Below are 24,286 nucleotides of genomic sequence, written 5' to 3' on the forward strand. Positions count from 1 at the left end.
GCGTGTACTTGGTTAAAGAAGCTAAACAGGTTGGACCGAAGAACACCTTAAATGGCTCCTTCTCATAAAGGTGCTATAGATTAAGCAGCCTTAAAAGCAACCCCTTCTTCCGTATGTCATTTTCTTTCATTTGTTTCCACTTTTTTTAAAGCGTCGTGCATCGACCGTTAAGAGGAGCGACAGAAGCTTTTTTTTTAGGCGCGACAAGACGCAACATGACGCTGACATTCTTTCGGTGTGAGCGACTGATGCGGGCTTAGATGACAATAAGCGTTAAAAGAAGTTTCGTAAAAGGAGGGAAGGCAATTAATTTGGGCTGAGGAGGAGGAGGGGGGCCTAAGAGGCGATGCGCCGGGCACTGTGGAACATTGGATTGCTACTCAGCTTCTTCACCTGCTGCATCACTTGGGGTAAGGTTGAATTAAAAAGTTCAGTGGTTTTCACGTCACAAATGTGATAGATTTAAAGGACAACCGACGTCACTTTTTTGTTTCCTAAGTGACATCATAAAAACGTTTTATAGCATCTAAAATACCCAAAACACGCAGTATGATATTTTTAGTCAAATGCAAAACACCAATAAAAATGACAAAGTGTCCAAAATCTGCAAAAAAATTGAGCTGCGAATTGGGCATTTTTAGAAAGTCCCGCCCCTAGTTCGTGACGTCACGCAAAGACTTCTTGCATTGCTGGAGAATCAAAACAATGGCTTCAGATTCGGAGAATATGCTTTCTTGTTACACATCCAGTTATGAATATGATTCAAATAGTTCTGAAGAGGAAAGCATACATGTTTGCAATCGATTAAAGAATTTATTCCGTGCCATTTTGAGGCAACATTGGGGGGGAAATGTCTCACCCAAAAAGAGGCAGAAAATGGCCACCGAGCTCCTGTGAACAATGAATCAGCCCGTTTCCACAGGCTGATAAATTCCTTACATGGAGCTTGGACGCCCTCTTCTGGCTCTTTCTGGTGCAACACGAGGTTTTTCAGACCAAACAAGCATTGACGTGATGGAAGGACTGCTACAATGTGTCCTTTTTTCGGTCAGGGGCGTTGCTTCAGTGACGTCACGTACGGACTCGTCACCAACTCAAAAACAAGACTTCCTGAATGTTCAGCGCGACTCTTAAAACGTAAAATATAGCTATATGCGGTGGAATCTTTGTAAAATACACTCAGTACAAGTCATTTGAAGCCATTTTACAAATTATGGACACAACTTGCCCGGAGGCGTCGGTTGTCCTTGAAAGGGTAATACGTATCTACTAATGATGGGAAATCCAGCTCTTTTTAGAGAGTCGGTTCTTTTGGCTCAGCTCACCAAAAAGAACCGTCTCTTTCGGCTCCCAAATAGCTCCTCAGGTTGTTTGTTGCTAACATAATTTACTACCAAAATAAGGTAAAATGATATTTAAAATGAATTACTAATGTAAAAAAAACATACACTATCCTTACTTTTTCTTTTTTTTTTTGTTGTTGCTTCAATTACTTTACTACAAAAAAATATACAATACACTGTATCATTTTTAAAATGTATGGCTTCATTAATATTCAGGTGTGCGTGCGTGTGTCTTCTACCACGGATATGACCAATCACGTGCGACATTAACCAAAGGTGTTGCAGTTCGGTCCTATAAGTGGCTCCCTATTAAGAGTCATTCACTTCATAGAGATGGCTCTAAGAGCCGGTTCGTTCGCGAACAACACATCACTAATCCCTATTAAGAGTCGTTCACTTCAAAAAGATGTCTCTAAGAGCCAGTTTGTTCGCGAACGACACACCGCAAATATCTATATCGACATAAACCTGTGAAAATGTATGTAATAAAACACATCAAAAACAGTTTTTCACCTTTGACAGCAGTGACGGGCCGAGTAGAAACCATCCGAAACATTTCTAACGTTCTCCCCAGATCAGAAGTGCGTACTGGGCATCGTTGGCCAGCCCCTGTGGCTTTCTTGTTTTTACCCGGACGCCTTCAAGTTGTCCAACGTCACTGTGGCGTGGTGGAGAAACCACGACGAGGTGGTGCGAGACGAAGACGATGCTCTTCGCACGGGCAACTTCACCCTGAAGCTGTCCTCTGTGGACACAATGGAGGACAACGCGTCCTATAGTGTCATGGTCACCTCTCATGGAAACCGAAGCCTGGAGGCCTGCACGCTGTGCGTCAGAGTCGCCGGTAAGTCGAACAATTTTAACCAGTTGTTTTATTTATGTATATTTTTTGTATTCCTGTTTTTTTTATTTACAGTCACACACACACACACACAAAAAAGAAAAACTGTAAAGTGTCATTAGAAATTAAATGTACAGTGAGACCTCAACTTACGAACTTCATTGGTTCGCAGACAGAGTGTGTAAGGTGAAAAGTGTGTATCTCAAAAAAAAAATTCCCATAGGAAACCATTAAAATGGGAATAATCTGTTCCCGGGTTTCCATAAAATATACTTTTCAACTAAATAAGCCTTAAAACTACACACAACATACCTTATTCTATGTATAATAAATGTGCTATTGTATTGTAATGAAAGAAATACACTGAATTGTATCATAAAGTCACTTTATATACATTTGTGGTGGTCATTGATGGCTTGATGGAATGGCGTTGGAGGTCGAAGGTCAAACGGAATTGCTGTTTAGAAAGAGAGGCACATTACAGGAGGACTGTAATTAAAGAAATAAACGTGCTGTAAAATAAAGTTTTATTTACCTTTTTGATGGTCGTTGATGGCTTATGGAAGGAGAGTCACCTTCCATAAGGACTGTTGGAAACTTAACCTCTGGTGCTGTTCGGTCGTGTGCTTCCGCCGAAGATCACTTCGCCAGCCGTGGTGGGTGTGTATTATGAAAATAGTGCGTTATTATAAGGTTTAATTTTCTTAAATTTGACGTTTGTAAGACGAAAAGTTTGTAAGTTGAGGTGTTTGTAAGTTGAGGTCTCACTGTATTATTATAAAAACCGTGGCAGACATCAGACGTACACACCTGCTAACTACTCCGGTTTTGCCGTATTAGCACCATTTAGCACCCCCGAACTCCGGTGGGAAGCGGCGGTGGAGGACACCCCCAGCGTCTTCCAATGCGACTCCGGGGGCGGCTTCCCCGAGCCAGTCGTGGACTGGCTGATTAACGGCGGAGCCCAAGAAACCCCAGAGGGCTCGGTACAGACTCAGGTGGAACTCCGAGAGGACTCCCGCCTCTACTACGTCACCAGCTACCTGAATGTCAACGTGACGGACACCAACGTTTCATGTGTTATTCACAACATGGCCATCAACCAGACCCTCACTTCTACCACACGTACGTGGAATGTCACGGTAGGGTGGGGTAAGGGTGTGATGTCACAGGAGAGGGCGGGACTTGTGATGCCATTTTGAGTAGTTGAATTGTAGTAATAATAACAATAATAATAAATTTCATTTATAAGTGCCTTTCAAAAAAAAAACTCTCCCGGTCACTTTACAGTCACGGGATAGGTTTTTTTCTGTGGGTGAGCAGCGGCAGCCACACGCGCCAGCATTCACTCAACCCAAAAGTAACTCAAATAGATAGAAAGCTAGCTATCTAGCCAATAGATAGCTAATAGCTAGCCAGCCAGCTAGATAGCCATAATAATAATAATAAGTTTCATTTATAAGCGCCTTTCAAAACTCTCAAGGTCACTTTACAATCACAGGATACATTTTTCTGTGGGTGAGCAGCGGCAGTCACACGTGCTAGCGTTCACTCAACCCGCAAGTAACTCAAATAGATAGAAAGCTAGCTAGCTAATAGATACAGCCATAACAATAATAATACATTACATTTGTAAGCACTTTTCAAAACTCTCAAGGTCACTTTACATTCACGGGATACAGTCGCTAATAGATAGCTACCTAGCCAGCTAGATAGCTAAACAATAGCTAGCTAGATAGCTAAACGATAGCTACCTAATAGCTAGCGAGCCAGCTAATAGATAGCAAATAGATAGGTAGCTAGCTTGCTAGCTAGCTAAAGTGTCATAAGTCTTCTCTCATAAGGCGTTGTGTCAAACAGAAATTCCTAAATACGGAAAAAAAATCATACATATTAACTTTTTTACTTTTTTGAGTTTTATAGGTAGTAAATAGCTAGCTAGATAGCCGTTTTAGGACTACATAAACATTCAATGCAGCATAAGAAACCTTACACTCTCTTCTTTCATCAGAAAAAAATAGTTAATTCCCAAGTTATATGGCTCTGGAGTTATCTGAGGTTGAAATAGGGGCAGCTGTACAAAAAGGAAATGCTACCTCCTCATGGAAGGGGGAAAAAAAAAACATTACCAGAGGTCTGACCAGTGCTTTATTGTCTCCTTAAGACGCAGTCTGGCATGGCCCCGTGGTGACCCGGGCCACCGACGCCCTGTGGGTGTTCAGCACGGTCCTGTGCGCGGTGGTTGGGGTCATGGTGGCCGTAGGTTTGGGCTACCAGATCCATCTGGACCGGCTGAGCAAAAGAAGGAAGATACAACATCAGAGTCGAAGGAACAGAGGTACTTTAAATAAAGAGATTGTAAAAGATCAAATTCATACAAATGTGTTAATAATAATAATAATAATAATAATAAATAAAATGGCGCCGCTGTTTGCAGGTTACGCAAGGAGACGTCAACAAACGGAGGAAACGGAGGTGGTCATGTTGGAGTTGTGAATATGGCGTCAAATTGACAAAAAAAAGGAGCTACGATGGTTCTTCTTCCATTGTCGCCTGAAGATTTTTAACGTCCATCTTGGAATTCTCGCTCCTTTTTTAGTTGTTTATATTTTTTGTCTTCAATAAATTCGATTTTCATAATAATAAAAAGAACACTTTATTTATAGGCGCTTTTCAAAACTCTAGGACACTTTACAGTCACGGGATAAGTTTTTCTGCGGGTGAGCAGCGGCAGCCACACGCGCCAGCGTTCATTCAACCCGGAAGTAACATAAATAAAATTTTAAAATAATAATAATAACAAATAATATGACAACGCAAAGACACAGAGAGTCATTCATTCTTCAGCAATTTATGTACACTCTTTGTGACATGAAGCAATTCTAGATGAAAGATGAGAGGATCAAAGCGTCCTTTTCTGGACAAAGTTAGCTTAGCTAGGTACCCAGCTAGATAGCTATAAAATAAATTAAAACCAAATAAAATAAAATAATAATACATTTAATTTATAAGCGCCTTTCAAAACTCAAGGTCACTTTACAGTCACAGGATAAATTTTTCTGTGGGTGAGCAGCGGCAGCCACACGCGCCAGCGTTCACTCAACCTGGAATAACTTAAATAAATAGAAAGCGAGCTAGTTAGCTAATGGATAGCAAATAATAGAGAGCCAGATAACCAACACCTAGACAGCTGACATCCAGACAGCTAGACAGCTAATAGCTAGCTAGCTAATGGATAGCAACAGCTAGCCAGCGGATAGCCAACAGCTAGCCAGCCAGACAGCTTACAGCTAGACAGCTAATAGCTAGCCAGCTAGCTAATGGATAGCTAATAAATAGCAAATAGATAGCCAACAGCTAGCCAGCCATGTTTGTACCATGTCACAATTTTGTCTTCAGTTACCCTTTTATTCATTTTCAAGGAAAAAGACCATGTCAGCTTTGGACTTGCAGTAAAGTCTGGTTATATCGATATTCTCGGGAGTCGGAAAAAATATCGATATAACAGGACTATCGATATATCCGATCCTGCGGCATGTACATTTTCTCCTTGCGTTCATAGAAATAGTATCGTAATAAGCAGTACTATCGATATAACCCATATCGATATCACGAGACTTTACTGTATTTGGTCATCTTTGACTTTTTCCATGAAGTATTGAACTAGAGTCTGTTCAAATGAATCCTACATTATTCCTTTGGGAGATTAAATATACTGCTCGTTGAATCAATAAAATATTACGTCATCTGGTCTCTCCTTGCGAACAAGTCACGGCGTAGACGTCGTGGCGGCGTTGGGTCGTGATGGGGATTTGGCGCCTCACATCGGACAAATAGTCCAGGTCTGGAATCAGGACGTGGTTTTCAATGCTTTGTGGTGGCATAGGTCGAGTATCGCTAACACTCACCGATATCGGCGTAGATCACAGCTTCCTCCGCTCCGGCTTTAGAGATAACTTCTCCCCTTGAAAAAAAAATACAATAAATAACAACGAAACGGCATGTGATTAAAAAAAAAAATCTGCTTTGGGTTCTGTCACACAGTCAGACACTGTGGACAAAGACTCGAACCCAGACGGATTGTCCCTACTGCCGGCAGGAGACGCAGCCATTCGTGACAGACGTCTGAATTCTGCAGCCTTAAGCAATAAAGCTGTCTTTTCCATGAGCTGATAAATTTGTAACCTGGCTAATGAGCTCTTCCTGTGAAGGAGTTTCAAGTCGTAAATTGCTTCGATGATAAAGGAGTATCCTAAGTACAGTAAAACCTCGGTTTTCGAACGTCTCGGTTTTCATCCCATTCGGTTTTCAACCAAAAATGTCATTTTTTTTATGCCCCGGTATACAACCGAAATTTGGTTCTCAACCAAACTCAGTGCATCTGAATGCATCACTCGACTACCCTGCGCTTCCTTATACGTCACTTCCTTATATGTCACGTCTTCCTCATTGTCTCATTGTGACCGACGCATTAATATTGTTGTTTTATTTTTGCAAAAATGCTGACAAATTTGGTTAAGATCTCCTGAATAGTGTGATTTTAAAGCAAGCAGAGGATGGTTTGAAAAGTTAGTGTGGCCTGTGTTTGCCCAAAGACAGCTGGGATAGGTGCCAACACGCCCCGTGGCAGAAAGATAGAGAGATTTTTATGTACAGATGTTAATGTTAAAAATTGGTGAAAATAAAAGTTTGTTTTTATAGAATTTTACACATGACATGCTCTAGTATTAAGTTTTTATCCGGTTTATGTGATGAAATAGTTAAAAAGTTGTTTTATAGAAATTGAACGGATTAAGATTTTTTACATTGATTTTAATGGAAAGTGCTGTTTCGGTTTTTCAACAAACCGGTTTTCGAACAGGTTTCTGAAACGGATTACGGTCGAATACCGAGGTATGACTGTACTAAATTCTGTGCAAGGCCAGATCTCCCTAGATGAAGCTGACAGTTTAATTTGCCGTGTCTGTTGACCTCAGATTGACCCCAGGTTGTCTGTGCTTCAATTGTGTATTCGAGTCACACATGTTGGCTAAGCATGAAACTTTGAAATATGATAACTTCTTATTCTGTCTAATCTCTATCAGGTTCTGATATAAATAAAAATATAAAATCTAAATTAAAAAAGCTTGACGTCTCACCAGGGATTCACTACAGTGCTGTGACCCCAAGCCACGTAAGAGGCGCTGTCGTCCCTGGCGGGTGAAGCGGTGGCTACGTAGACCTGATTGTCCAGAGCCCTTAAGTGCGGAAAAAAAAAAACCAGAGTGAATCCCTTTTGTTTTCTTTCTTTCCCGAATTGAGGTTATAAATGGTGTACACTAAAAACCTTATAAATGTGAACACTCAAAACCTTATAAATGGTGTCCACTAAAAACCTGACCTGGCCCTCTGCAGGAGTTCCCAGTGGGCGGGGCCTGTGGTCATGTTGAAGGCTCCTGGGTAGAGCAGCAGATGACACCCTAAACGGCCCAAATAAATAAAATGGATAAACAAATGGATGAATAAATAGGTAAATAATAAATAATAAATAAATACATTGATATATAAATGGATAGATAAACATCTATCAATAAATAAAAAGATAAATATATGGGTAAATAAACAAATAGATAAATAAATACACGGACAAAGAAATGGATGAATACATAAATAAATGGATAAATATATAAATAAATGAATATAGAAATGGATAAATAAACACGGATAAATAAATGTATAAATGAATAAATATAGAAATTGACAAATAAATAAATGGATATCAAAATGGGTGAATCAACAAATCTATAAATACATGTATAAATAGATATGTAAATGGATAAATAAATAAAGTAATTGATAAATAAATGCATACAAAAATAAATTGATCTATAAATAAATAAATGATACATACACTAATAAATAAAATGGATACATAAATGGATAAATAAATGCATACATAAATAAATACATGGATACATAAATAGATTTAAAAAAAATGGATACATAAACAAATGGATACATAAATAAATAGATAAATGGATAAATAAATAAACAAATTGATAAATAAACAAACGAATGAATGAATGAATGAATGAATGAATGAATGAATGAATGAATGAATGAATAAGCAAACAAATCGATACATAAATTGATAAATAAATACAATGGATACATAAATAAATAGATAAATAAATGGATAAACACATGGATGAATAAATACATTAATATATAAATGGATAGATAAACAACTATCAATAAATAAAGGGATAGATATATGGGTAAATAAACAAATAGATAAATAAACAGACAAAGAAATGGGCAAATAAATAAATGGATAAATACATAAATAAATGGATATAGAAATGGATAAATAAACACGGATAAATAAATAAATGGATATAGAAATTGATAAATAAACACGGACAAATAAATAAATAAATGTATAAATAAATAGATATATGAATGGATAATTAAAGTAATTGATACATTAAGTGCATACAATAATAAATTGATATATAAATAAATAAATGATACATCCAATAATAAATAAAATTGATACATAAATAAATGGATAAATAAATGCATATATAAATAAATACATGGATACATAAATAGATACAAAAAATCAAAAAATGGATACATAAACAAATGGATACATAAATAAATAGATAGATAAATGGATAAATAAATAAACAAATTGATAAATAAACAAACAAATAAATGAATGAATAAATAAATAAGTAAAAAAAAATCGATACATAAATTGAAAAATGAATACAATGAATACATAAATAAATAGGTAAATAAATAAATGGATAAATAAATGCATACATAAATAAATACATGGATACATAAAAACATAAATAAATAAACAAATGGATACATAAATAAATAGATATATACAAATGGCTAAATAAATAAACAAATCGATAAATAAACAAACAAACAAACAAACAAATAAACGATACATAAATTGATAAATAAATACAATGGATACATAAATAAATACATGGATACATAAATAGATAAATAAATAAACAAATGGATACATAAATAAATGGATATATACAAATGGATAAATAAATAAACAAATTGATAAATAAATAAATGAATAAATAAGCAAAAAAAATCGATAAATAAATTGATGAATAAATACAAAGGATACATAAATAAATAAATAGATACATAAATGGATAAAAAAAAATAAAAAATGAATACATAAATGGATAAATAAATAAATGATTTTACAAATTATGGATGAATATTATTATGATATTGATATTTTCTCGCAACCTGAACAATATTGACTGCGGCGCCACACTCACCTTTCCTGCTGTAGAGCTGCGCCAGCTCGGCGAACCTCAGATCATAACAAATCCCCACGCCCACTTTGCAGAAGGCTATGAGTGCATATTAATGACATTGTAATATTTGGGGGGCGGAACCAGAACAGGAATAAATATCAAAATTAGAATAAATCAACATCAACTCACGCGTTTCAAACATGGACAATTTGTCGCCTGGGCTTAGCGTCTCCGACTCTTGGAAGCGAATTTTGCCTGGAATGTCGATGTCAAACAGGTGGATCTTGAAGAGGAGAAACAACAGTGTGTGTTTGTTTATGTGAGTGCATGTTAAATATGTCAGTCGTGTATACCTTCCTGTGTTTGACAAGCAGTTGTCCATCAGGTCCAAATACGAGACAGCTGTTGTACAATTTGCCTTCATCCTCCTCAGGGATGGATCCTATATAACAGGAAAGAAAAAATATATAGTGATACCTTGGCTTACGAACTTAATAGGTTGCCAGACAGAGTGTGTAAGGCGAAAGGTGTGAATCCCAAAAAATAATTTCCCATAGGAAACCATTAAAATGAGAATAATCCGTTCCCAGGTCCCCATAAAATATAATTTTCTACTTTCTAATTGTCTTAAAACTACACAAAATATACCTTATTTTATGTACAATAAATGTGCTATGGTATTATAATTAAAGAAATAAACTGTACTGGAAAATAAAGTTGTTTTATTGACCTTTGTGATGGTCCTTGATAGCTTGATGGAATGGAGTGCCCGGTTTCATCAGCATTAAACACTTGATGAGGAACGTAGCCTTCTTCTTTCACCATCTTGAGGAATGATCACTTGTAGGTGCTTTCTCTGCAATCATTTTATCTAGTTCCTCATCAATTGTGTTCTGTTTAGCTGGGTTGATAGCTTTTTGCATCAAGTGTACAGATGGTTTGTGCGGGTTATTTGTGGAGCCTGATTAATGGGAATTTTAACCTTGCAGTCTACACTCTGCCTTCAAAGTTGAAACGACTCCAAATTTCACTGTTTTGTATCCATTTTGTCACTCTCTCTCTGTCGTCTGCCTGTCTCTTTAATGTTTAAACCACCTCCCCTAACTGCTGCGTTCTTGACCAATCACGTGGCTTTAACCGATGACTGGAGGCGGGGAATAGAGGACAAAAAAACGAGTCGGCTGCCATTTTGTTGTTAGAAGAACGGGCTCGTTCGCGAACGACACATCGCTCATTGTAGCAGCTCCGTGTGTATCCCAAAAAAAAGTTTGTATGCCAAGGTAAAATTTTCATAAATTCAACATTCGTAAACCGAAAAGTTCGTAAGCCAAGGGGTTCGTGAACCGAGGTATCACTGTAATAATAATAATAATAATACATTCAATTTCTAAGCGCCTTTCAAAACTCTCAAGGTCACTTTACAGTGTTTTTTTTCTGCGGGTGAGCAGCGGCAGCCAGTTCACAATCATAGAATTACACAGTGTTACCTTGACTACCAGGTGTGAAATTGGGCTAGATTAGCGTCAGCTAGCAGGTTCTTACCTCCTACCAGGTAGACCTTGTTGTCTTTGGCCACCTGGGAGAGAAGATGCGTGGACTCTCCTGGGATCCTTTCAGCATAGGTAGGAAAGAAGCCGCTCCCGTAAGGCGAATTGAAGCATTCCTGCAAGTATTTATATGACCTTTTCTTTGAATGAGTTATAAAATATGAAAGCTATCCATTTATGTTGAGATGATAAAGTACTGTATACACGGCCAATCTCATGAAAAATTAAACTACAGTGATACCTCAGCTGACGAACGCTTTAGCTCACAAACTTTTCAGTTTATGAACAATAAATTCGCGAGAATATAGTCTTGGCTGATGAACTAGTTTTTGGTGGACGAACCAAACCACACAGTGCTTTGAGTGCTGATGTGGTTTGTTATCAGGTGGAGTACTTTTGCAATTATGGACAGAAAAAGACCCCACCACAGGCTAGTGTTAAGCCGAAGAGTACACAAAAGAAAATTACGGTCGAGCAGAAGAAGGAGATCATCGAAAATCACAAACGAGGTGTGCGTTTGTGTGCTAGGTCGACCATTGCTACGTGTGGCTAAAGGTGTTTCTGTGTTGTCCCAGGCAATAAAGGAGGTTGAAAAACTTCTGTTGATTTGGATTAATGAAAAGCAGATAGCAGGGGACAGTGTGAGTGAGGGTAAGCACGGCAACTTCACTCGGATATCATCAAGAGGCAACTACATCAACGGCCATCACAAAGGTAAATACGACTTTATTATACAGTACAGTTTATGTCTTTAATTACAATACAATAGCACATTTATTTTACAGAAAATAAGGGCTATTTTGTGTAGTTTTAAGGCTTATTTAGTAGAACATTACGTTTTATGCGGACATGGGAAAGGATTATTCTCATTTTTAATGGTTTCTTATGGGAAATAAATGTTAGGCATACGAACGTTTCGCCATACACACGCTTTCTGGGAACCAATTAAGTTCGTAAGTTGAGGTATCACTGTATATTAAATATGACTAATTTCGCAATAGCAACAACTGAGGAACGACGTGTTTAATTATTAATGATATTAACAATGTAACGATGCAGCACAGGGTTCATTTTAAGTACTCACCGGCAATAGAACCACATTGCTGTCTTGTCTCGCTGCTTCGTCGATAAGTCTCCGGGCTCGGCTTAGGTTGTCCGCCTTGATGCTGCCCACCTGCAGCTGGATGACTGCAAGTCGGAATTCTGCGAGCAACGACAACAAAATGTAATTTATGTGGTTTATGAGTTTTCGAGAGTGAACTTTGTCACTGTCAGGATGAGCCAGAAGAATAAAATAACACGCGTTTAAATGTTAAAATCTGACGACCTGACATTCGGTAACGTATTTAGATATAAAGCAAGACTTAATAAGAAAAGAGACGAACTTACTGGACATTGTCTTCGCTATCCTAGACATGAATACGACGCTATTTTTGATCGCGATTTGTGTATTTATGCTAAGGACCTGAATGCTAGCTTTCAAAACAGCTCTTCAAAATAAACGTGATTAACTTAATTCCCTGTCGTTAAACAAGACTGTTAAAAATTCAAACAGTTTAAAACATTTTTTATATATAGAAAATAGTTTTATGAATGTAATTTAACACACTCTACCAAACTACATGTAAGCGTCATTACGTTGACATTATTTTGAAATTTTAACGGAAGTGACATTCAGAGAGGCGTAAATATGGCTGCCAATCGCTTTTATGAACAAGAAAGTCGAGTTTTTCATTGGCTTTCAGTTAAACGACCAAACCTTTGCCCGTAAAAACACGGAGGGATTACACAGCGGTGATTTCACTTTTATTAAAGTGGTAAACGTTTATAAAACAATAGCAGTACAGTAAGGTGTAAATTACCCTTTTTTTGCATTGCGAAAGTGGTGCCATCATTTGTGAGTGAACGTGATACATTATAGACGAACTCAACCCATGTCGTTTCATTCCTGCTCAAATACTGCCAAGTGTTATCACATTAATAACATAACGCACTGGGCTTATCACAGGAGAAAAATTGGCGTGAACAAAGGCAATTGGAAGTCTTGTATACAAGATTGTGTTGACCATATCGTACACTATGTACAACTAACGATGTTTCATTTTAAGCGCAAATAGAAAAAAAATAAAAAATAACAACACACACACACAAACTATCCCAAATACTGGTGTGATGATCATCATTAAACCCAGTCTCATGAACAAAGGCCCTTTTGCTCAGTTGCTACATCACACACACGAGATGAATTTAAAGCATTGCTGCATACTCGTAACTCTGAAGACGATTCACATATATATTTACATATTTATAATGAACCTCACTGGGGTTTCAATTTAAGGCTGCCTGCTGGGGGTGGGGGAACAACTCACTTTTGTGTACATTCGACAATTCTCATCCTCAAAGGACAACCAACACCATTTTTTTGTTTCCTAACTGGCATCAGAAAAAAAAATATATGATCTAAAATAGCCAAAACACGCAGGCTGATATTTTTAGTCAAATAAAAAACGCAAATAAAAATGACAGTGTCCCAAAACTGCCACAAAATGAGCTCGGAACTGGGTAGATTAAGAAAGTCCCGCCCCCTTGTTTGTGACATCACACCAGGATACTCCTTCACAAACTGCCTTGCTCCAGAATCAAAACAATGGCTTCAGAGAGTTCAGATTCGAAGAAGATGCTTTCTTGTTACTCATCCGGTTATGAATATGATTCAAATAGTTCTGAAGAGGAAAGCATAAATGTTTGCAATCGATTAAAGAAGTCCTTCCGTATCAATTCGAGCCGTCTGGACTCCAATGTAGCGCCCAGAAAATGCACAAGATGGCGCATGAGCTCCGTTGGAAATGGGCTGATTTGTCCACTGGGAATTTGTGTGTACTTACACCTTCTTTATGCGTGTCACAGCAATTGGCTGCGACACACGTTTCACCATGGCGTTATTTATGTAGTTTTCCTTCTAATTTCGCCATCAACACGGATCAACATGAAGTTTTCAGACCAAACAAAGTACCCAAAATGCATTGTGTCTCGCTTTCTCGGTCAGGGGCGTTCCCTCCGTGACGTCACTTAGGGCATCGTCATCAACTCGAAAACAAGACTTCCTAAATATTCAGCGTGAGTCTTAAAAGGTAAAATATAGCTACAGTGAGACCTCAACTTACAAACACCTTATCTTACAAAGTTTTCGTCTTACAAACTTCACATTTCTGAAAACTAAACCTTATAATAAGCACTATTTTCATAATACACACCTATCACGGCTGGCGGAGTGATCTTCGGCGGAAGCACACGACCGAACAGCACCAGAGGTTAAGTTACCAACAGTCCTTATGGAAGGTGACTCTCCTTCCATAAGCCATCAATGATCATCAAAAAGGTAAATCAAACTTTATTTTACAGCACAGTTTATTTCTTTAATTACAGTCCTCATGTAATGTCCCTCTATTTCCAAACAGCAATTCCCTTTGACCTTCGACCTCCAACGCCATTCCATCAAGCCATCAATGACCATCACAAATGCAAATAGAGTGACTTTATGATACAATGCAGTGTATTTTTTTCATTACAATACAATAGCACATGTATTATACATAGAATAAGGTATGTTGTGTGTAGTTTTAAGGCTTATAGTTAAAAACTATATTTTATGGAAACCCGGGAACGGATTATTCCCATTTTAATGGTTTCCTATGGGAATTTCGTTTTTGAGATACACACGTTTCGCCTTACACACTCTGTCTGGGAACCAATTAAGTTCGTAAGTTGAGGTCTCACTGTATATGCGGTGGAATCGTTGTCAAATGCGCTCAGTAGAAGTGATTTGAAGTGATTTCACAAATTACGGACGCAACATGTCCGGAAGGTGTCGGTTGTCCTTTAAATGAACTTGTGTGTTGGAGGAAAAAGATAGCCGAAAACACTGTTTAACATTTGACACGGAATGTCATGTAATCATTAAACAACTGCTTGGATAGTAACACTACCTGAAGGCCAGAGGAAAGCTTCGAAAGTGGAAGAGCGCAGCTTTCGAATTAAGTAATAATACAGTATATCCAATATATAATATATAAGTTAGTGTAAAGAGGGCAGCATAATAGACTGGCGGCTCCCGCAGTTGTGCAGTGGGGCGGCATGGCAACCGCACCGGGGTCAGGTTTGTTTGTTTTTGTCAGGGGCAAGCGGCCACCACACGCCGCCATTGTCGTTTGCAATGTCATCATCTATCCTTTTAAGACGTCTCCAGCGCGTCCAGGACTTTCATGATCTGCTGCTTGATCACTTTGGTGGCATCTCCGGCGTTGGGGATTAGATATCTGAGCGGAAGGAAATACAAACATTGTCAAGACTGGACGGTTAAAGTTTTGACTTGGACACAGGTGACCCCCCCCCCCGCCCCCCATTGAAATGATTCTTTTAAATATAAGAGACGAAAAGAACACCCGCATAAATGAAAATGAAAAAATAAATAGCTATCTATTCGCTAGCTAATGCGCCGGTTAATAGCTAGCGAATAGATAGCCAATAGCTATCTGTTCGCTGGCTATGAGCTAGGTATTTGCTGGCTATTAGCTAGCTATTAGCTTGCTATTTATTTGAGTTCCTTCCAGGTTGAGTCAACGCTGGCGCATGTGGCTGCCGCTGCTCACCCGCAGAAAAAAACGATCCTGTAATTATTATTATTATATATATATATAAATAGGCAGATAATTAAACAGTTAAATGAATAAATAAATAAAAATTACGAAACGAACACATTTAGAAATAAAAGATAAATAAACAAAAAAAATAATGCCAAATAAATAAAAATTAATAAATAATGAGGGGGTAAGCAGATAAATAAATAAATGCAAATAAAATAAAAGAAAATTAAATAATCAATCAGTTAAATAAATAAATACAAAAAAATAAAGGGGTGAAATAAACAAAGAAATAAAAGAAAAAAAAAAAAATAGACAAATGAATAAATAATGGCAAATAACTTTATACAAATAAATACATAACTTCGTAAATAAATAGGTGCAAATAAAATATAAATAAATGAATAGACAAATCCATAAATAGGCAATTAACTACATCATTAAACAGTTAAATGAATAAATAAACATAACTCGACAGACAAAAAAAATGTAGAAATAAAATATAAGTAAATAAATAATGGCCGATAAATAACTACAAATATAAATAAATAAAAATAGATGAATAAAAAATAAACAATTGAGTGGGTAAATAAATAAATAAATAAATAGGTGCAAATAAAATATAAATAAATGAATAGACAAATCCATAAATAGGCAATTAACTACATCATTAAATAGTTAAATGAATAAATAAACATAACTCGACAGACAAAAAAAATGTAGAAATAAAATATAAGTAAATAAATAATGGCCGATAAATAACTACAAATATAAATAAATAAAAATAGATGAATAAAAAATAAACAATTGAGTGGGTAAATAAATAAATAAATAGGTGCAAATAAAATATAAATAAATGAATAGACAAATACATAAATAGGCAATTAACTACATCATTAAACAGTTAAATGAATAAATAAACATAACTCGACAGACAAAAAAATGTAGAAATAAAATATAAGTAAATAAATGTAAATTTGTCCACTGTGAGACTAATAAAGGCATATCCAATCCAAATAAATAATGGCGGATAAATAACTACAAATATAAATAAATAAAAATAGATGAATAAAAAATAAACAATTGAGCGGGTAAATAAATAAACAAATAAACGAATAAATAAATAAATAAATAAATAAAAATAACAAAAACACACAAATAAAGAAATGAAAGTTAAAGCACTAATTAAATAAATAAATAAATAAATAGCAAATAAACATAACTAGCTAGTTAGACAGCTAGCTGGATAGCTACGGAGCTATCTAGCTAGATAGTAAAACTAATTAATTAACTTACCGTTCCACCGCAGAGATCTCCACTCCGGCGGTTGAGTTGTTGGTGCCAAACTTGAAAGTGATGAGCTCCGGGTGCTTCTTCTTGGAGGTGATCTTCACCACGGAGCTTAGCGCTTGTCTGGATTGGATGTAAGCAAAGCCCTTCCTGGCGGCGATCTCGCGCAGGCAGTACATGTGCGTCGCTGTCACCAGTAAGTGGCTGCAATCCACAAAAACGACTTCGGTTTCAAAAAAAAAGGTACACCGTGTTCAATAAAGACAACAAAACAGAGATTAAATGCTAATGGGAGCTAATGAACGACATTAAGCCCATCTGGCAGCGCCCCCCCCCCCAAGGAGGGGTACCACGCTATTTACAAGACCTTCTCCAAGGTAGGAAATGGCCATGTTCTGGCTATCAACTATTTATTAGCTATCCCTCAGCTAGCTGGCAAGCTATTAGCTGTCTATCTATTACCTATTTATTAGCTAGCTGGCTAGCTCTTAGCTGTCTAGCTGGCTGACTGTAAACTTTCTCGCTGTCGGCTATCTGGCTCTCTATTAGCTATTTATTAGCTAGCTTTCTAGCTATTACCTGTCTAGCTGGGTGGCTGTAAGCTGTCTAGCTCTTGGCTATCTGGCTATCACCTATTTATTAGATATCCATTAGCTAGCTGGCTAGCTATTAGCTGTTTAGCTGGCTGGTTGTAAGCTTTCTAGCTGTTGGCTATCTATTACCTATTTATTAGCTATCCATTAGCTAGCTGGCTGTAAGCTGTCCATCTGGCTATCTATTAGCTATCCCTTGGCTAGCCGGCTAGCTATTAGCTGTCTAGCTGTCTAGATGTTGGCTATATGGCTATCTACTAGCTATTTATTAGCTATCCATTAGCTAGCTGGCTAGTTATAAGCCGCCTAGCTCGCTGGCTGTAAGCTGTCAACTATATGGCTATTACCTATGTATTAGGTATCCATTAGCTAGCTCGCTAGCTTTCTATCTATTTGAGTTACTTCGGGGTTGAGTGAACGCTGGCGCATGTGGCTGCCGCTGCTCACCCACAGAAAAACACATCCCGTGATTGTAAAGTGACCTTGAGAGTTTTGAAAGGCGCTGAGAAATGAAATGGATTATAATAATTACGATAATTTGCTTGCTATTTGCCATCTATTAGCTATCTGGCTAGCGATTTGCTATCTATCTAGCTAGCTATTCACTATCTAACCGATTGATTGGATTATTATTATTATTAGTAGTAGTAGTAGTATTATTATTATTATAAAAAATAATATTTTACTTGTCCCACCTGGGAAACATGTGACCGGTTTCCTTCACTTCGTTGCAGGGAATGTGATGTTTCACATCGGGCTTGTTGGTCCACGTCTGAATATTGACGATTTCCTTGCGGTCGTCGTCCGACATGGAAGAGCTGTCGATCTCGTCTTTGGGATGCAAAGATGGAGGAGGTGACTCATCAATAAAAGCGCTTCTCAGAATGGATGACCATGCAGCGCACCTGTGTCGTACTCCTCTTCATCGCCGATACTGAAGACGGGCTTTACACCGCGATAAGGTTTGCCTACGCGGTCGCTGCTGCTCACGTGTCTGGAGAAAAAAAAAACAATGATTCAACAGGAAGAAGGTTGAAATTGAAACATTACTTTCGAAAATGGCAAATTAATTAATCTATTCTACGCGAATGGTGATGGCAGATGAAGACCTCCGAGCTACAAGAAGAAAAGCTTGATGTAAAGAGCTGAAAATGGCGCAGGCTCATCCAAAATCAAATGTCTTGAACGGGATTATTTTCTTCACTTTATTAAACAATATTAATGCATTCACTGCCAGACGACGTGCAAGAATGTGTCTACTCCAGTGCCAGGGTTTTTGTCATTTTCGCTCAAATTGCAGGACCCGCAAAATATTGAGTTTTAGGACAAAAAAAAAAAAAAAAACATTCAATTGAGCGTTTAAAAACCATAGACTCACTTATTTCAGCAGAAAAAAAAAAAGAGTTAATTCCTAAGTTTTATGGGTCTGGAGTTATCGGAAATTGTAATGGGGGCGGCTGCACAAAATACGATACAAAACTGGTTTATATAGCGCTTTAAAGGACAACCGTTTTTTTTTTTTGTTTGGTTTCCTAACTGACATCAGAAAAACATTTTATAGCATCTAAAATACCCAAAACACGCAGGCTGATATTTTTAGTCAAATGAAAAACACCAATAAAAATGATTTAAAATGTCCCAAAACTTCCACAAAATGAGCTTGGAACTGGGTAGATTCATAAGGTCCCGCCCCCTTGTTCGTGACATCACGCCAGGATACAAACTGCCTTGCTCCAGAATCAAAACAATAGCTTCAGAGAGTTCAGATTTGGAGAAGATGCTTTCTTGTTACTCATCCAGTTATGAATATGATTCAAATAGTTCCGAAGAGGAAAGCATACATGTTTGCTATCGATTAAAGAAGTCCTTCCGTATCAATTCGAGCCGTCTGGATTCCAATGTAGCGCCCAGAAAATGCAAATCTGATGTATCTTTTAATCAAGTTGACCCCAATTTGTAATCGATTTGATCAATTTTAGCTCCAATTTCTATTCTAGGAAACCTGGAGAGAAAAAAAAAAAGCAGAGTGGAATGGAAAGACAGACGATTCCTGCCAAGCACAAAGTGAAGCAGAGGTCTTTTCTCTTCTTCGTGACCAAACAGAACGTTGCATGTTGTTAGTGAAAACGTGACCACGAGCATGTGTGTGAGTGTGTTTTGGGCAGTTAAATCAAGAGTCGCGAATGCTAACAGAGAGTGACATGCGTTGATGTGACACAGGCGCCGATCCAGTTGATGTCATGCCGCTGACAAAAAAAAGAGCTCACGAGCGCTTACCTATCGGGGATCACCTTCTCAGGCCAGGGTAGATTGAAAGATATTCTAGCATGATGTAAGGTAAAAAAAAAGGAGGGTGAATATAAGTTGTTTGAGGTGGTGGTGGGGGGGGGGGGGCAGTGAGCAACACCGACATAGCTCATGTCCAAATTGATACGGATACGGACCCAGAAAAGGACTTCGGTGTCTTTCCAGGACCAAGAAAGGCCAATTGGACTGAGCCGCTTGGCTGGAGTTCTATCTATTTGCTATCTATTAGCTAGCTATCTATTTGCGATACATTTGCTATCTAGCTAGCTGGCTATCTATTTGCAATCTAGATAGCTACTTAGCTGGCTATCTATTTGCTATCTATTAGCGAGCTACCTACCTGGCTATCCTTTTGCTATCTATTTGCTATCTGTCTAGCTATCTATTTGCTATCCATTGTCTATTATCTAGCTACCTAGCTGGCAATATATTTGCTATCTATAAGCTAGTTACCATGCTGGCTATCTATTTGCTATCTAGCTAGCTACATAGCTGGCTATCTATTTGCTATCTATTTGCTATCCATTTGCTATCTATTAGCGAGCTACCTACCTGGTAATATATTTGCTATCTATTAGCTAGTTACCATGCTGGCTATCTATTTGCTATCTAGCTAGCTATCTATTTGCTATCCATTCGCTATCGAGCGAGCTATCTATTTGCTATCTATTAGCGAGCTACCTACCTGGCAATATATTTGCTATCTATTAGCTAGTTACCATGCTGGCTATCTATTTGCTATCTAGCTAGCTATCTATTTGCTATCCATTCGCTATCTAGCTAGCTAGCTATTAGCGAGCTACCTACCTGGCTACCCTTTTGCTATCTATTTGCTATCTGTCTAGCTATCTATTTGCTATCCATTGTCTATTAGCTAGCTACCTAGCTGGCAATATATTTGCCATCTATTAGCTAGTTACCATGCTGGCTATCTATTTGCTATCTAGCTAGCTACCTAGCTGGTTATCCTTTTGCTATCCATTCGCTATCTATTTAGCTATCTATTTGCTATCTATTAGCGAGCTACCTACCTGGCTATCCTTTTGCTATCTATCTAACTATCTATTTGCTATCTATTGTCTATTAGCTAGCAATATATTTGCTATCTATTTGCTAGTTACCATGCTGGCTATCTATTTGCTATCTTGAGAGTTTTGAAAGGCGCCTAGAAATAAAATGTATTATTATTATTACAATTAGAGATAAATAAATAGCTAAAGAACTATGTAAATAAATAAACAGATAAATACAATTAAAAAATAAACCATTGGAGACAAATAAAGAGCTAAATAAAGAAATAAATGAATAGATGAATAAAGAAATACATAAATAAATGAACAGATAAAAAGACAAATAGATAAATTATTAACAAATTGTGAAAATGGTAAATAAATTAATTAAAATAATTACAAAATAAACAGATAGAGACAAATAAACAATTAAATAAATAGATAAATACATACATAAATAAATAAACAGATAAACAAATGAATGAATAAATAAACAAATAAATAAATAAATAAAGAGACAAATAAACGAATTGGTAAATAAATACACACAGAAAAAAAACAGATGAATAAATAGATACAAATAAATAAACAGATACTTTAAATAAAAATAAACAGATGAAGAGAAATAAATAAATAGCTGAATAAATACATCCATAAATAATAGATAAACAGACAAATGAATAAATACATAAATAATAGCGAAAAAGTTAAATAAATAAATGAACAAAAAACACCAACCATCATTTTTTTTGTATTGTTATTATTTTTTTTTTTTTTTACAATTGGGGACATATGTAAATTCCTGAAGCTGGATTGAAGTTGTGCAATGTTGTATTTTGTTTGTGTGTGTGTATCCTATGGCAAAAATGCTAAATCAAATCAACTTTTAAATGAGTTTGATGCATATGCAATATTTGCTCCCGGTTGACAGAAAACGGCGAATAAAAGAAAAAAGCATTTGTTTCCACTCACAACACGGCCCCCAACGCACCCAATCAAAAAAAGGTGGGGATTGCTTACCTGTCGACGGGGGCCGACGTGTTCTCAATGAAGCTGATCATCTTCTCTTTTACATTCACCGACTTGGATTTCAGGGCAAAGGTCATTTTGTTGACCAATGATTTGACGCTGTTGCTGTCACTCAGAGATTCCCCCTGGACACGGGCAAGTGAGCGAATGAGACACGTGTTCACTTCCAATGACAGTTTCATATAAATAAATAAAAGGAAAAGACAATAAAGTTTGCAACGTACGTCTGCCGAGCTGAGGCTGCTGTGAGATCCCGACGTGCTGACGATCCAGTGGATGTACGACGAATCCAAACCCTCCACGTTCATGTCCACTAGGTGCTGCTGTAGAGCTACGATCACAATCAAATACAAAATCACACACACAGAATCATATACAGTGATACCTCGGTTTACGAACCCCTTGGTTGATGAACTTTTCAGTTTATGAAAATTTTAGAAAATTATGTTTTGGGAACGGATTATTCTCATTTTAATGGTTTCCTATGGGAAAATGATTTTTGGGAGACACACTTTTCACCTTACACACTGGGAACCAATTAAGTTCGTAAGCCAAGGTATCACAGTATGCCGATACATTTTTTTTTACCAAAAAAAATCATCCCTCATCAGGTTTTTGGCTTGGCTAAAACAGCGTCACATTGTACTTTAAATCATTCACTGCCAGACAGTGCAAAATTGTGTCCATTACAATGCCAGGGTTTTTGTCATTGGCACTCAAATTCCACGACGCACATAATATTGATTTTTAGAACTACATAAACATTCAATTCAGTGTAAGAAACCATAGTCTCTTCTTCGATCAGGAAAAAAAAAAGTTAATTCCTAAGTTATATGGGTCTGGAGTTATCTGAGCTTGAAATGGGGGTATATGTACAAAATGCAATGCTATACATACATATTGGTTTATATTGCGCTTTAACAAAAGTTGAAGCCAGAACAAAGCATTAACGTTGAAAAAAATAGAAAAGTTGCCCCCTTGTGGAAGGGAAACAACATAGCCAATGGTCTGGCCAGTGCTTTATCGACATCCAAGCAAGAAAAATCAGACCCTAAACTAATTCGGGAATGGCGCTCTACGTCATATTTCCAATTCCCGAAAAAAATTGTGAAGGGCAGTGAATGGGTTAAATTTGCTAAATATGTTTAATATTTAGCGTTTGACATTGAAGGCCTCATTTTTAATATCAATGGAGAACTTACCCATGAAGCCTCCTTTGGCGATGCTGACGTACTCCTTGTTTTTCTGCAACGCAAAAAGCTTAGTGTCAGAGAAGTTCGATCGGACACTTTGGACAAAGGCTCGGACACAGAAAGATTGTCTTTTACTGCCGGCAGGGGACACAGTAATTCAAGACAGATGCCCTATTTGATGCTCTTCCTGTGAAGGAGTTTCAAGTCGTAAGGCGTTTCCCAAGTCCTAAATTCTGTCCAAGGCCAGATCTCCTAGATGAAGATGACAGTTTAACAGGCTGCCATCTGCGCCTTTAGTTTAGTTGGCCAGCTAAGCATGAAACTTTTAAATATGATAACTACTTATTCTGTCTAATCTCTATCACTTAGTCAGCAAAAAAAAAAAAAAAATAAATCAGCCTGCGTTTTAACCGCCCCCATCCCCCAGCGCCAGTCTCTCACCTGCAAAAAGTGGGCCAGCACCATGTTCATGTACATGTCCTCCTCTTCTCTGCCGCTACCCATGAAGCAAAGGTGCTCCCCGCTGGCAACGGAACCCGACTCCAGGGATTGTTTCTGAGCCTCCAGGAGGGATTTCACCGACAAGGCAAATTCAGACGGGTTCTGGAGCATCTGTGGCGACACGCGCGAATTGAGCAAATTAAGGAAATGACCCTGCGCACCCTGCCCACCACCTTTTCCAGCGACTCCCTCTTAGGCAGGTGCTACCGATCCATTCGCACCAAATCCATCCGACATTTAAACAGCTTCTTCCCCCGTCGCCATTAACTCTCTAAAGAGTAACCCAAATCTAACTGTATAGTGCCTCTACGCAATGTTTTTATGATGATACTAGTGCAGCGTGTCCTACCAGAGACAAATTCCTTGTGTGTTCTACAATACTTGGCTAATAAAGATGATTCTGAATTCTGAATAGCACCAACTCACCAAATCTGAATCCAGATGGAAAGCGGTGGACAGATGACCGGCGTTATACTGCTCAGCCGGCCGGCAGTCCACCACGAAGAAGCGTACCCCGTCCTGAGGAGAGGAGAAAGGATGAGGCCGGGATAGGTCAACGCTTACTGAAGCCGCGATAAGTGAACCGCTGACTATCTGGCTACCTAGCTACCTATTTAGCTGGCTACCTAGTTAGCAATCTATGAGCTAGCTATTTAGCTATCTAGCTGGCTACCTAATTAGATATCCATTAACTAGCTAGCTATCTAGC

General features: G+C 37.6%; 3 protein-coding genes and 1 long non-coding RNA gene across 7 annotated transcripts in view; 2 read left to right on the forward strand and 2 right to left on the reverse strand.

Moving 5' to 3' along the window:
- LOC148895110 (ICOS ligand-like) lies at positions 1–5,415 on the forward strand. Its single transcript, XM_089001811.1, has 5 exons — positions 1–410; positions 1,918–2,187; positions 3,025–3,309; positions 4,349–4,522; positions 4,622–5,415. Exons 1-5 carry the CDS (start codon positions 347–349, stop codon positions 4,678–4,680), a joined length of 852 nt encoding a protein of 283 aa, XP_088857937.1. The 5' UTR covers positions 1–346; the 3' UTR covers positions 4,681–5,415.
- Positions 4,320–12,555, reverse strand: nit2 (nitrilase family, member 2). Of its 2 annotated transcripts, XM_089001809.1 has the most exons (11): positions 12,404–12,554; positions 12,099–12,217; positions 11,010–11,130; positions 9,821–9,909; positions 9,657–9,750; positions 9,489–9,563; positions 7,565–7,643; positions 7,323–7,421; positions 6,093–6,148; positions 5,927–6,028; positions 4,320–4,476 (listed from the first exon to the last, which is right to left on the reverse strand). In XM_089001809.1, exons 1-10 carry the CDS (start codon positions 12,429–12,431, stop codon positions 5,928–5,930), a joined length of 861 nt encoding a protein of 286 aa, XP_088857935.1. In that variant the 5' UTR covers positions 12,432–12,554; the 3' UTR covers positions 4,320–4,476; position 5,927. The 2 variants fall into 2 exon arrangements, with proteins under 2 accessions (XP_088857935.1, XP_088857936.1); XM_089001810.1 differs by lacking the exon at positions 5,927–6,028 and having other exon boundaries at positions 12,404–12,555.
- On the forward strand, positions 9,679–21,856 carry LOC148895112 (uncharacterized). 2 transcript variants are annotated; one of them, XR_016115654.1, is made up of 7 exons: positions 9,679–9,786; positions 11,590–11,728; positions 15,190–15,393; positions 16,964–17,140; positions 18,272–18,392; positions 19,535–19,612; positions 21,786–21,856. It is a non-coding gene; the product is annotated as an uncharacterized LOC148895112 (long non-coding RNA). The 2 variants fall into 2 exon arrangements; XR_016115653.1 differs by lacking the exons at positions 19,535–19,612; positions 21,786–21,856 and having other exon boundaries at positions 18,272–18,412.
- tbc1d23 (TBC1 domain family, member 23) overlaps positions 15,172–24,286 on the reverse strand; it is a 14,640-nt gene continuing 5,525 nt past the window's right edge. The window contains exons 10-19 of one of the 2 annotated variants that reach the window (XM_089001806.1): positions 24,004–24,096; positions 23,518–23,688; positions 23,086–23,128; positions 22,108–22,214; positions 21,875–22,008; positions 19,815–19,859; positions 18,443–18,531; positions 18,233–18,368; positions 16,951–17,148; positions 15,172–15,330 (exon numbers count right to left, since the gene is read on the reverse strand). In XM_089001806.1, coding sequence (XP_088857932.1) covers positions 15,246–15,330; positions 16,951–17,148; positions 18,233–18,368; positions 18,443–18,531; positions 19,815–19,859; positions 21,875–22,008; positions 22,108–22,214; positions 23,086–23,128; positions 23,518–23,688; positions 24,004–24,096 — 1,101 coding nt within the window. In that variant the 3' untranslated portion in view covers positions 15,172–15,245. The remainder of the gene's footprint in view (positions 15,331–16,950; positions 17,149–18,232; positions 18,369–18,442; positions 18,532–19,814; positions 19,860–21,874; positions 22,009–22,107; positions 22,215–23,085; positions 23,129–23,517; positions 23,689–24,003; positions 24,097–24,286) is intronic. The other variant, XM_089001807.1, reaches the window with a different exon arrangement.

Source organism: Hippocampus bargibanti, linkage group LG07 (assembly GCF_051943395.1).
Source record: "Hippocampus bargibanti isolate YZ-2025 linkage group LG07, ASM5194339v1, whole genome shotgun sequence".
NCBI classification, from domain to species: domain Eukaryota; kingdom Metazoa; phylum Chordata; class Actinopteri; order Syngnathiformes; family Syngnathidae; genus Hippocampus; species Hippocampus bargibanti.

Bases quoted from the DNA above. Each gene is read 5' to 3' on its own strand.
- nit2 (XM_089001809.1), bottom strand. From the start codon at position 12,431: ATGTCTAGGATAGCGAAGACAATGTCCA. The intron at 9,751-9,820 runs GTATACACGACT...CTCCTCTTCAAG, and splicing joins TGCTTGTCAAACACAGGAAG to ATCCACCTGTTTGACATCGA. The intron at 6,029-6,092 runs GTGAGTGTTAGC...TCCTGATTCCAG, and splicing joins TGTGATCTACGCCGATATCG to ACCTGGACTATTTGTCCGAT.
- LOC148895110 (XM_089001811.1), top strand. From the start codon at position 347: ATGCGCCGGGCACTGTGGAACATTGGATTGCTACTCAGCTTCTTCACC. The intron at 2,188-3,024 runs GTAAGTCGAACA...TTGCCGTATTAG, and splicing joins GCTGTGCGTCAGAGTCGCCG to CACCATTTAGCACCCCCGAA. The intron at 3,310-4,348 runs GTACGTGGAATG...TGTCTCCTTAAG, and splicing joins GACCCTCACTTCTACCACAC to ACGCAGTCTGGCATGGCCCC.